The sequence below is a fragment of the Corylus avellana genome, chromosome ca4, assembly GCF_901000735.1.
Source record: "Corylus avellana chromosome ca4, CavTom2PMs-1.0".
Classification (NCBI taxonomy): domain Eukaryota; kingdom Viridiplantae; phylum Streptophyta; class Magnoliopsida; order Fagales; family Betulaceae; genus Corylus; species Corylus avellana.
The window spans coordinates 5,931,672-5,944,886 of NC_081544.1; the positions used below are offsets into that span (position 1 = coordinate 5,931,672).

General features: G+C 32.9%; 1 protein-coding gene, 1 long non-coding RNA gene and 1 pseudogene across 2 annotated transcripts in view; 2 read left to right on the forward strand and 1 right to left on the reverse strand.

The window, feature by feature from the left end:
* The first annotated feature begins 598 nt into the window (after positions 1-598).
* On the forward strand, positions 599-4,145 carry LOC132177934 (L-type lectin-domain containing receptor kinase IX.1-like; annotated as a pseudogene).
* Positions 2,663-3,280, reverse strand: LOC132177484 (uncharacterized). The gene is made up of 2 exons (XR_009439773.1): positions 3,042-3,280; positions 2,663-2,869 (listed from the first exon to the last, which is right to left on the reverse strand). It is a non-coding gene; the product is annotated as an uncharacterized LOC132177484 (long non-coding RNA).
* Positions 4,146-8,601: 4,456 nt separating the features above from the next.
* The window catches only part of LOC132177479 (oligopeptide transporter 4-like), an 8,449-nt gene continuing 3,835 nt past the window's right edge, over positions 8,602-13,215 (forward strand). The window contains exons 1-2 of the mRNA XM_059589819.1: positions 8,602-9,338; positions 9,848-9,945. Coding sequence (XP_059445802.1) covers positions 8,805-9,338; positions 9,848-9,945 — 632 coding nt within the window. The 5' untranslated portion in view covers positions 8,602-8,804. The remainder of the gene's footprint in view (positions 9,339-9,847; positions 9,946-13,215) is intronic.

Genomic DNA, 13,215 nt, shown 5'->3' on the forward strand with positions numbered 1-13,215 from the left:
TCTCAAAACAAAAAGCTCGTTAAACTATTCACATAATGTCGTTTCTTTAAAACGTAGTGGAAAAACTACGTAAATGTCCTATTTTTATTAGTGTGTTTGGACAAACCAAAATTTATATAGACAGGTGACTCTCATACATGCTCTTACATTAATTGCACAAATCACCAGTAATTTGAAGAGCTAATTGTTGTGGGTTCCAATCCAAAACTATCACCCTTTGTCAATACATAATATTCCCCAAACTATTGATTGAGTCAATGTTCTAAATTATAAAAAATTGTCAATGTCACCTCAACATTAACAAAAAAAGACAAAAATGACCTTACAAAATAAGATAAAGATACCTTTAAAAATTTGAAAAAAAAAAAAAAGTATAAAGTATAAATAAAAAAACTAAAAACTAAAAATAAAAAATAAAATAAAAATAATTAAGTTTTATAAGGGTGGTTCAACAACTCCCTTCGAAATGGGACAAAAGAAGGCCTGCAGCAAGGGATTAGATTTGAATTTTTGAATAAGACATTTCAATATGAATTACTTTTGAGCAGAGCTAGCTTGGCGTTTTTTTTTTTTTTTTTTTTTTCTATTGCGGAAAAAAGGGAACTTGCTTGGCGGTTGCCGTTACACAAATTTAACTTCTCTTATTACAGTCTGCAATTTGTTCTCAGACCCAACCTCCCTTGCAAGTTCCAATACTCATGGCATTTTACATCTTCAAAAACAAACATTTCCCATTTCCAAAGCCCCTAATCCTCTTTTATCTCCTCTTCATGCTCACCGATTTCTTCTCACCCCTATCTACGTCCATTTACTAGTGCTTTATCCTTCAACTTCACTACTTTCACTTCGGATGACACCCGTATAGCTGATGAGAGAGCTTTCGTTGAAGACCAAGTCATCCAACTCACTGGCAACCATGTCAGATCAGCGCTTGTAGGTCGAGCCACGTATTTCAGTCCCATGAAACTGTGGGACAAGGCATCCCGTAATCTTACAGATTGCACTACCCACTTTTCCTTTGTCATTGACTCGAAAAATAACACGAGTTATGGAGATGGGATTGCCTTCTTTCTTGCTCCTAATGGATCAACAACTCCTAATCCTGTCACCAAAGGTGGCGCTATGGGTCTTCCCAGGGATTACCAGTCATTAAATTCGACGGAAAATACTTTTGTCGCAGTGGAGTTTGACATCTATTCAAATGAATATGATCCGGGTGGCCAACATGTAGGTATTGATATAAAATTCATGCTATCTGTTGCTAATGTGTCATGGCAGGGGAGTAGAATATCTATTATGGAAGGGAGAATTAATGAAGCTTGGATTAGTTATAATTCAAGTTCTCATAATTTGAGTGTTCTCTTCACTGGTCTCATAAACAATGCTACCGTATGGCAATCCCTTTCTTATATTGTTGATTTGAGAGATCACTTACCTGAATGGGTAACTTTTGGATTCTGAGCCGCAACAGGAAATACTTCTGCAATGCATACAATTCGCACATGGGATTTTAACTCAAGTTTCGAAGATACGATAGTGGCAGGTAGTCGGCCTCGGACCGAAGGAAAAACAAGAGGTTAGGATTAGCCGTGGGGTTGGGTGTTGGTGGATCTATTTTTCTTTGGTGGGTTTGCTTTAATTATATTTGGCTTTCGGAAGAGGAATAGGAGGGACGCAGACGCAGAAGAGGATCTTGCCTTTGATAGGTACATGAATGACGAATATCGAAGGGAAACAGGGCCGAAGAGCTTTTCATTTAATGAATTGGATTATGCCGCGAATAATTTTAATGATGAAGAAAAGTTAGGCCAAGGAGGATTTGGTGGGGTTTACAAAGGATTTTTAAGGGACTCAAATTCCTTCATTGCTGTTAAGAGGGCATCAAAAGGGTCTAAACAGGGGATAAAGGAGTATGCATATGAAGTAAAAATTATTAGTCGATTGAGACATAGGAATTTGGTGCAACTCATTGGACGGTGTCATGAAAGAAGAGAACTCTTACTTGTCTACAGTGGCGGAGCCAGACAATTCATATTGGGAGTGCCACTAAATTTTTTTTGGCGTCCTATAAAATATATGCATCCTAAAAAGTTTTTTTTTTTTTTGCGTCCTATGAGGCATCCAAAAAATTTGAAAATTCACACAATATATGCATCACACAAAAATATCTATAAAAGTTCATAAATATTAAACAAGTTAAATTTTCAAGTTAAATCACAACCCCGTAAGAGACAATCAAAGTTTATAAACATTAAACAACAACAAAATAAACTGTTATGCGGATATTAAAGTTTATTCAATCATTCAAATTAATAGTGAATTTATTAACGAAACTGTTATGCACCCTAATGGACAGAAAAGCAACTGCAAGGCTAATAATAATGTTGTCTAAACATGTGACCTGTGTAGAAGAGGCAACTGCAAGCCACAGCTTAAATATTGTTATTTTTTATGTTCTTGTAGGATAATGTTATCTCCACACTTGTTATAAATACCGTATTCTTGTAGGATAATATAATGCTACTTATTCTTTACTACTGTGATTTCATGAAAGAAAAAAGGATGAGAATTTTTGGTCAGTCCCACATGTTATCTTGCATGGTACATATTTGAGACAGACCAAGCTAATTAAGAAAAGAAAAAATATTTTCAGATCAATCTATTGATGACAATAATTTTTTTAAAATAAATCAATCTATTCAATCAATATCAATATGAATTTTAACTAACAGCCAGTGCTAACAGCGGTAACTAGCCCAGATGGAAATCAAAAATTCATATCTGTGGCTGTGTAAACTCTTCCTTCTTCTTCTCTGTCTTTAAATTAATTTCAGTTCAACTTCTCAATTGAAGTGAATACGCAGCAGAACTGTAAACATTTTGAGACTTTTAGCATAAACAGTAAATATAATGATATATACAGACAGACAGACAGACAGACTACTGCACAAATTTATTAACGAAAATCAACAGGAAATATCAAGTAAACAGAGGAAAAACAGAGGATTACAAAAGTTTAGGAAATTAGGGATGTGACTCACCTTGATTTCGATTTTTCTAAGAACCCCGCCGGACCCAAAAGCAACAAAAGTTATGGAGAGTGCTCAGAGAGGGAGAGAATAAGAGATGAAGGCTATGGAAATTATGGAATGGTGGATGGAGGCTATGGAGCGTCTGCTGCGTTTGAGTGAAGAGAGACAGAGAGAAAGAGGAGAAAAGAAAAGAAAATTTGGGGAACAACCGTATGTGAGACTCTGAGAGAGAGAGGGGAAAAAAATAAAAATTTGGGGTGCTGTGCAGCTGTGTGCAACTTGGGTTTTTAGGGTGCTGATAACTTGGGTAAAAGTAGGAGAATATATATATATATATATATATTTTTAAATCTCACGGCACCCCCAAAGCATAACGTGACTCTGCCACTGCTTGTCTATGAGTTCATGCCCAATGGAAGCTTAGATTCACATCTTTTTACTGAAGAAAGCTTATTGATTTGGGCAATGAGGCACAAAGTTGCTCAAGGATTGGGATCGGCCTTGCTTTTCTTGCATGAGGAATGGGAACAATGTGTGGTCCATCAGGATATAAAATCAAGTAATATTATGTTTGATTCAAACTTTAATGCTAAACTTGGGGATTTTGGGCTAGCTAAGCTTGTGGACCATGTGAAAGGGTCACAGACCATTGTATTGGCAGGCATCAGGGGCTACATGACTCCTGAATGTTTTACAATTAGTAGGGCTAGCAAGGAGTCAGATGTATATAATTTCGGAATTGTCGCTTTGGGTTGCTTGTGGAAGAAAACCAATCAGGCCCAATGCCCCTAAAGATCAAGTAGTCATGGTGGAATGTGTTTGGGAGCTCTATGGAATAGGAAAAGTACTTGAAGCAACTGACCCAAGGTTGGGTGGAGATTTTGATGAGCAGCAAATGGAGCATTTGATGATTGTAGGGCATTGGTGCGCTCACCCTAGCTAAACCTTAGACCTTCAATAAGGCAAACAATTCTTGTTCTCAATTTAGAGGCTCCATTGCCTATTCTTTCATCAAATATGCCAAGGCCAGAACTTTTTGCTCCAACAATGAATAGACATTCAATGTCATCACTTTCTATGTCTAATACTGCTTCTGATTATGGGGGAAGATAGAATCCATATTCAAGCAAATCTTTACAAAAATTCCTCACTATCTGCCTCATACGCTGCAGCTCCTCCATTTGCATCACTTTTTTTATACGTGCTAAATTGGTCCAAGGTACAGTTAATTTTAAATTCTTATGGTTTGATTAGGTATTCAATTTTTACCCTACATTGTCACTTCTTTGTGTTTCATTTTTCATTTTAGTTTAATAAATGCTCAAAATGTTTTAGAGTGTAACTAATATACATGTGTATATGCTTTCTACCCTAAATATGAATTTCGTACAATACATGTATCAGCAACCCAACCAATCGTCCCAAATTGTGAACCTTTGATGGATTGAACGTCATAATCATAATAACATCATATATTTTACACAAAAGGAAAAGCATTCACCAGGAAACTTTAGAATTATGACAAGTGGCGGTCTAAAAAAGTAATGAGTGCCCTTCTAAACTTTGACAAATGTCGTTTTAAATGCCCTAAAATTATGAAAAAGGCATGTTTAACTAAAGTACACTTGCGAATTGCAAAAGTTAAAAAATAGGTAACTAATAAAAATACTTTTATTTTAATACCATGTTAAATCATTTAGGTCATTTAAATTCCAAAACTAATGATTTAATTGTTATTTTAACAGTCGATGTTACAAAATCTTCCCAATTTTGGCTGGATTTGCGTTGCCATTTGCCAACATGTAGATCAAAGCCAATGATAATTTGATTTTGTATACCAAAAATGTACTTATTTAATGATAAATTATTTATTATTGTCATCTGACCAATTGACATATGTTTATCAAGGCATTGATCGGTGTCCGTTATATTTAGTTTGCAAAAAAAAAAAAAAAAAAAAAAAGAGGTTGGAAATAGGAAATTAATTGGATTATATAATATTCATTTTATGGTTACAATTAAAATCGATGTATCAACAATTACGATTTAAAAAAAAAAAAATGTACTTGTTTAATAATATTAATTGGATTATATATTATTTTAAAAATTTTAAATAATATATAATTATTTTAACAGTTAAATGCACTAACTTCATCATTTCAGAAAATCCTTAATGGCATGTAAAGTTTAGCTTCAATGCATAGATTTTCAACAGCCACCAAGACCTTTAATTTAATCATTTTAAATGTGGTAGTCTATAAGTAAACCTAGAGTCTAAGATGTCATCCATGAGACAAGAAATTTAAGACCAAAAGTCTATGGCCCACGGGGTCTCAAAATTGTCCCGTATAGATTTCTTTTAAATTGGGTTACTTCAAATTAAGTCTATAAAAATGTCATCGATTCCTTTGCATGTGATATATATATATATTTGAATTAGACAAATATCTTTTTTAATAGTATAAATAAAGTTGGAAAAAATCTTAAGAAACATGTGTGTTGTCACGTGCTATGTAAAAATATTTAAACACTACCAAAAAAGACATTTTGTGTGGTTATATATATATAGGGGCGGAGGGAGAGGTTTGAGAGGGGTCAAATGCCCCCCTCACTTCCTAAAAATTGTCCTTGGTCATGGTAGAATTTGTCCAAATTTTCTGGTTGCCTACTCTCAGCCGCTCATCATGAGGCAAATATTTTCCAATAAGAGCCGGATTCACGACTCACACCATTTTTCTTTTCCTCTCATTGTAATTAGGTCAAAGTCATGAACTTTGAAGAAGATGAAAAAAGGTTGAAGACGATAATACAAAATGCATCGTTCCAAAACAATGCAAAACGGGTCGTTTCACTAATGTTTCAAAACTTTTGCTTAATGCGGTTTGTTGACCAGTTAAAAAAAACACACTTAACGCATGTCCACACCTTATTTTTATTTTTATTTTCTGACTCTAAGCTAACAGTGACTTGCAATTTGTCAGATTGAATATATATTGATTTCAAAAAAAAAAAAAAATTAATTAATTAATTAAAACAATATTTTTCGTTAGATCATGTGCAGGTGTTTGTTTCATTGATGCTATTAGAAATACATATGTACCTAAGTTGATGCTTAATTCTATTTTTTTTTTCTTTTTATTTGATATAATTTTAACCTAAGATTTATTGGGACTCCACACAACCCTATCCTCTTTCAATTATTATTTGTTGTAAATTTCAAACTATATAAATTTTACATTGTTTTCCAAGTTAGCTCTCTCTTTAGATAATAAGAAGCCGTTCAACAATTCAATAATTTGAGATTTTGTATATTTTCTTACATAATTTTTTCTTACTTCAACCCTTCAACAATTCAAATTAATTGTTAGCCGCTTCTTCTTCTTTTTGGAGAGGGTGAGAGGTATGTAATCAAACTTTTACGTTAATAAGCATTTATATTTAGACTACTCTTTTAAATTAATTGAGTATGAATTTATATAGCTTTTCTTACAATTCAACGTTTGTAGTAGGTTGAAATTCAGTCTGACAATTCAACAAGAACTCGCAGATTTCAAAAACAATTGAAATAAATTATTGGTATCAATAGTTTGTTAATATTTTTTCTATATCATTTTATAAATTAACGATCAAATTTGTAAATTTATGTAGACCTCACAAATTTAATGATTCATCTATTGAATTTGTAAGAGAATATAAAGAAAATATAGACAAATTATTGACACCAATCATTAATTCTCTACAATTAACGTCATTTACGTTAAGGACATCATCTTTGCCTTGGGTAAAAGAAAGGACCTAACTTTAGCATCATTTAGTGTAAACATACGTAAAAGATAGCATCAATTTGTTTGATTCGGATCCTATCAAATTTTATAAAATATAAGATTCTCATATTTTAAAATCTAAGTCCTCAATTATATCTAAAGGTTCAAATAAATGCAGAGGTTTCTGTGTTATCGAAGCATGTAACTTTAGTTTTCAACATGTCAAACCCACTTGCCTTAGTAACACAAACATCTACATTTATTTGGACCGTTAGATGTAATGAATGACTCAGCGTTACAAATCTGAGAATCTCATATTTTAGAAAATTTGAGGAGATTCTTAGATACTTAAATGGTCGCTCAGTAGTCACTGAATCATGAAGATCCATTTCTAACGGTCTATCTAAAGGTGTATTAACCTCTGTACGACTCACATCTTTTTCCTTAAATAATGAATCAATTTGTTTTTGGTTTGCCTATTGTATGTTCTAAGTTGTAAGTTTATGGATCAATAATTAACTGAAAAGTATCTAAAAGTACAACTTTATGTGCATATTTAAACAACCAACTAAAAAAATTATAAAATTTTTAATAACAGAAACATTTTCTTATAAATTAAAAAATAAAAATTTAAAATTTAAAAACTAAAAATTAAACAAAAAAGATATTGGCGACTATCTTTAGTTGACCGAGAGGTGGCCGAACCACTTTCAAACGGCCATGGAATTATTCGGCAGCCCCTTCCACTATATCTGAATGGCCAATCTACCTTATGGCCATAGTGGAAGTAATTAGCCACCTCTCAATTTTTATTTTTTAATTGATTGGGTAGCCACAAAATATCTCAAATAACAACGAGATTGGCTCACTCTAAAAAAAACATATGGCCAACGAAGAGTGCCTGATCCACTCCTTACTTACCTCATATCGACTCCTTACTTATTTGAGGTATTGCAGTTACATGTTAAATGCCATAGGCTCACAGAAAAAGTGCCTCTGTAAAAAAAACATAATAATAAATAAATAAAAAGTTTATCAAATATATACAATATTTGATAACGTGACGTGAAGCAGAAGACTTGGAAATTCGATAAAAAGGCCCCGTCACCCAATGGATAATGACTTTAGAATTTCTGTAGCTGGACATTTCAATATGAACTACTTTTCAGCAAAGATAATAGCTACATGTTAGGCACTTAAATTGCCACGTGCCCAGAGATAATGAGCCGCTTTAAAAAAATATATATATAAAACCTATGAAATGGGGTAATGTAATATAGTGCACGCCGCGTGCAAATTTTTTTTTTTAACAAAAAAAGAAAAAAAGAAAAATAATTTGCACTGTCGTGCGTGGGCGTGCCACGCACGACGCGTTCTCCCAATCAGTACTCTATGAAATGCACGCAGAATTGAAGCTCTCTTATCGTGACAAATAAGGCTTGGAAATGGGACCAAAAAAGGCCCACAACAAGGGATTAGACTATGGACATTTCAATGGCATTGTTTGCTAATGGCCTGGCTGGTACTGTAACATGCCCTCCCTCAATTAAAAAAAAAAAAAAAAATCTTTTTATTCCAAAATTAATCTCAACATCTCTACTTTTTATACTACATCAATTATTTTTTTTATTATTATTATTCAAATAAAAAAATCACTATAAAACAAATTTTTTACATTTTTTCATATAAAATATATTTTTTCACATTTTCTAACAAAACATTTTCACTATAACCAATCAAATATATATTCCTAAAAAGTGTTACAGTACCGGCCTTATTACACTACCGGCCCACGGCCATTGGCATACAGGGCAATATGAACAACTTTTGAGCAAAGCTTGGCGTGCTTCTTGGTTTGGAAAAAAATGGAGACTCACTTGTCACTTGTCAGTCACATATGCATTGAATTTGAGGTTGGAAATTTATATGGAGACTTACTTGTGAGTCATAAATGCATTGAATTTGAATCCCCCTTCAATTCCCATCATTCCTTGTACGTAGACACTCAATGAGAGCACTCGATATACAGACAGCGGCCCCCACCGCCGACCCAGAAAAACACATCCCGACGGCCGACGAAGATGTCGACGAAGAGGAGCTCTCACCCGTCGAGGAAGTCCGGCTAACCGTGGCCAACACCGACGACCCAAGCCTCCCCATATGGACCTTCAGGATGTGGTTCTTGGGGTTATTCTCCTGCGCTCTCCTCTCCTTCCTCAACCAGTTCTTCGCCTACCGGACGGAGCCTCTAATCTTAACCCAAATCACCGTCCAGGTGGCCAGTCTCCCAGTCGGCCGCTTCATGGCCTCCGTTCTCCCGGAGACCAAGTTCCGGGTACCCGGGTTCGGGTCCCGGACTTTCTCGCTCAATCCGGGTCCGTTCAACATGAAGGAGCACGTGCTGATTTCCATCTTCGCTAATGCTGGGAGTGCATTCGGAGCCGGGTCGGCATATGCTGTTGGTATCGTTACCATAATCAAAGCCTTCTACCACCGGAAAATCTCGTTTCTTGCCGGTTGGCTTCTTATCACCACTACGCAGGTACGTATAGCTGTCTCTTTAATGAATTTTGTTTCTTTAAAAGTGTTTTTTTATTCATTTTCTTCGGAAACAAACAAGTCGCCATGATGATGATGATGTTGATGGGATTTTAAAAACACTTTTTCTTGCTTTTCCCGAGCAAAATTGTTTTGTTTTGGTGTTATTTAAAAGATATGCATGTGTCTCTTGGATTTCCTAACAAAATTTTTATTTTTATTTTTCAAATTTCTCACGTGTTTTTTATTTTATTTTTTTAATATGATTTCTTGATTTTATTAAAAAAAATCTATAGTCTCTCTACAAATTGGGTTTTAGTAATTCTGTCTCTAAGAAGTAAAAAATACATGTTTATTATTATTATTATTATTAAAAAAGTAGGTGACAAGTACATATCATGAAAAAATAAATTTTTCGTACCTACATGAGGGAAAGGGGACAAAATATATATATATATATATATATATTAAGGTATTTTTTAAAGAAATGTAAGTTTGTTGTAAACTCTGCAGGTATATGGATACGGTTGGGCTGGGCTATTGAGGAAGTACGTGGTGGAACCGGCGCATATGTGGTGGCCGGGCACTCTTGTTCAAGTCTCATTGTTTCGGTACATACATGTCATGCATCTACCTGACTATTGTAGTTTTCATTGCATTTATTAGCTTACCAAGACTTTTTTATTTTTTTTACTAAACAATTTATCTCTTTTTTTTTTTTCATAAAAAATTCCATTATCATTTTACCTTTACATCATATCAATAAGTTATTATTATTATTATTCAAAAAATAAATTCACTCCAAAATTCTCCACCAAACCTACTTTTTTTTTTTTTTTCCTGGTGTTAGCAAGATTCTGAAATCCCTAGTGAGCTTGTCCTATCCAGATTACGGGGGAACCTTTTTGGTTGGCTTTTCTAAATCATTTGCTAGACAACCGATCTTTTCTTCTGCAGCAATAATAATGCTATACTATTATGATTGGGATTTTAAACCTACTTTAACCCTATCTTAATTTACTTTTTTATTTTATTTTTATTTTTTTAAGTTAATTGCTTATTATTTTAATAAGCATGAGTGGTGCTTTTAATGGTATATATGATTAATTTTGACATTTTTTTTTTTAAAATAATGTAAAGTTATATACAATATTAAATGCATTAACCTTCAATCCTATAATAACCATTTCATTTAAAATAGAAAAAAACATTGTCCTCGATAGAGTATTTATATATAAACAAGTTGCAGTCTCTCATGAGAGATGACTCTTTGTCCGACCAAAGGCTTCTATGCTCGAATAGGAGAAGGCTTTCCTTGTCCCTTCTCATTTTCTTGCCCAATTACAGGGTGCATAATTTTTATTTTATTTTTTTAACCTTGAATTCGGTCCAAATATATTCAAATTTTAACTTGGACATATTTAGAGAGAGATCCTCAAAGACAATGTCACCGCATCATTTGTGGAGGTTGATTGAATCGTGATATTGACCTCGGTTTTTTTTCTCGCAATTATGGATAATTTTTAGTGTTCTACGCTCAAATTATACAAAAATAAAAGAATAATGCTATACACAAAATAAGTATCGCACAAAGTTAATGTGACACGGTTTAAGATAGAGCATTCACAATGGAGGAGCCAAATTTTTATGCAAAATAGTTTCTCAAAACTAACTTTTATCTAGTTTAGCTAATAAATTTTTAAATGCCTCTACATCTGATTAGTTATATTTCTATCTATTCTATTAAAATATTATTTTTTTACTCTTTATTGAGAAAATATTTTGGGAAAAAGAGAAAACAAGTGAGAAAAACAATAAAAAATAAAATAACTTCCTTAAAAAGTGCTACTACATTTAAACTCTTTTTTTTTTTTTTTGGCTAATTCAATGTATGAGGTTTTTTATAAATTTAATTAACCATTCTAGATAAAAACAGCATTTGACTCTTTCATTTTGAATTTTTATATAATATTAGTATAGTATATAACATTATTTAATAATAACAAAGAAAAAAAAGAAGAAGATAATAATAGTGAAGTGGAGTTGTCCAGCTGAATCGTATTGGGAAGAGTCTAAATCACTCATCCTAGTTGACTTTGCCAACCACACATTTTTGGTCCCTGAAATTGGACCCCATTTTACGAGTCGTAGTCATACTGAGAGTCGCCTGACAAGGAGCAGGAGCCGCGTGTGACTCATGACGGTATGTGGGAATAGTCCAAAACTATAATTCAACCATTTTAGTAATTGTAGACCACCTTTTCCAAATACACTACTATACTCTTCTCTCTTTTTATTTTTATTTTATTTTATAGCCAAATACACTTTAATCTCCTCCCCTATAATCTTATCAATTCAAAGTTCCCATAGTTCCCATAGTTCCAAGTTTGTTGGAAAATACAGGACTGTAGATTTAGTTGGGATTAATACAATTCTTTGCACTATCTTGTTAAAATATTAATTAAATTTTAGGAAAAACTTCACTTTGATCTCTTGAAGTTTCACTCGATTTTATAAACCCCTCTTGAACTTCCAAATCTCTCATTTTAGACCCCTAAACTTTTAATTACTCTCAATGTGGACCCCTCTATCAGATTTTAAACATTATATGACGTTATACCCTTGACTTTTGTATAAAATTTCAACTTCCAAAATGTTTTTATATTTTTTAAAAAATAAAAATCAATGACATTTTGGTCTTTTTTTTTTCTTTTTTTTTTTTGTATTTTTAACGGTTAAAATTAACTAAAGGGTTCTAATTGAGAGTAATTAAAAGTTCAGGGGTTCAAAATGAGAGATTTGAAAGTTTTGGGATTTTGTAAAATCAGGTGGAAGTTCAGGGGGCCAAAATGAAGTTTCTCCTAAATTTTATTATTTTTTTAATAAGCTTAAGTTTAAATAGTAGTGATTTAACTTAATATCAAAATAAAAAATTCTGAATTTAAAACATTATCTTCAATTTTTCTTTCATTTCATTTTAAAATTTTACTTGTTAAAAAGGAGTTTGAACTCATGTGAAAGAAAAGTATAAGAATGCTAATTAAATCTACTATTTTCTGTACACGCTTAATATTTTGAAATAAATAATAATTTAACACAACTTTTGTAAATGATATTAAGAGGAAGTTTTTTATTGAGATATTTATAGTCCCCACCCCAGTTATCATAATTACAGATGAAGAATAAAACAAAAGAGTTATATAAGCCAAGACAATTATCGAAAACAAACAAACGGGCCACGAATTTGCTCCTCGGCCTCTAGTTTGTCGGGCTCTTGTCTTTTTCTTTCATTTTCGTTTTTGGGTTTAGGCCGAAACAATAGTCATCCACATCAAATTATAAGACCGCACTCGTTTTGTCACACTCTAGTAGTTTTTAAAGTATTTAATAGATTAAGAATTATTTAACCCATCACCTCATAAATTAGAAAACTATCTCAGCCAAGCAAAAAATATTTTCAACGAATTTTTTCTTTTAAAAAAATATTTTCCAAAAAACATTTTTCAACAATTACAAGACATAAATTTCCTCCAAACCAGTCTGGAGAGGAATAATCCCACATTGCAAAAGATCCTAGGCATGTTTATAAGGAATAGCTAACTCTTTCTTATCGAACCGGTTTTATGAGATGAGTTAGGTACACGAATTTTTTTATGGTATTAAAGCCCACCACAGGATGAATGTGACCCACATTACTTACCCCCATGCATGATAAGGGCCAGGAAAAATACTGACCTGCATATGAGGGAGGTGTTTATAAGGAATTGGCAACCCTATCTTATCAAAGTGTCTTTAAACATTTAAAATGCACATTAAATTTAGTTTAAGTTAGTAATCTGCTATTAATTATTAATGAGATTATGAATTTAATGTGCCAGAAA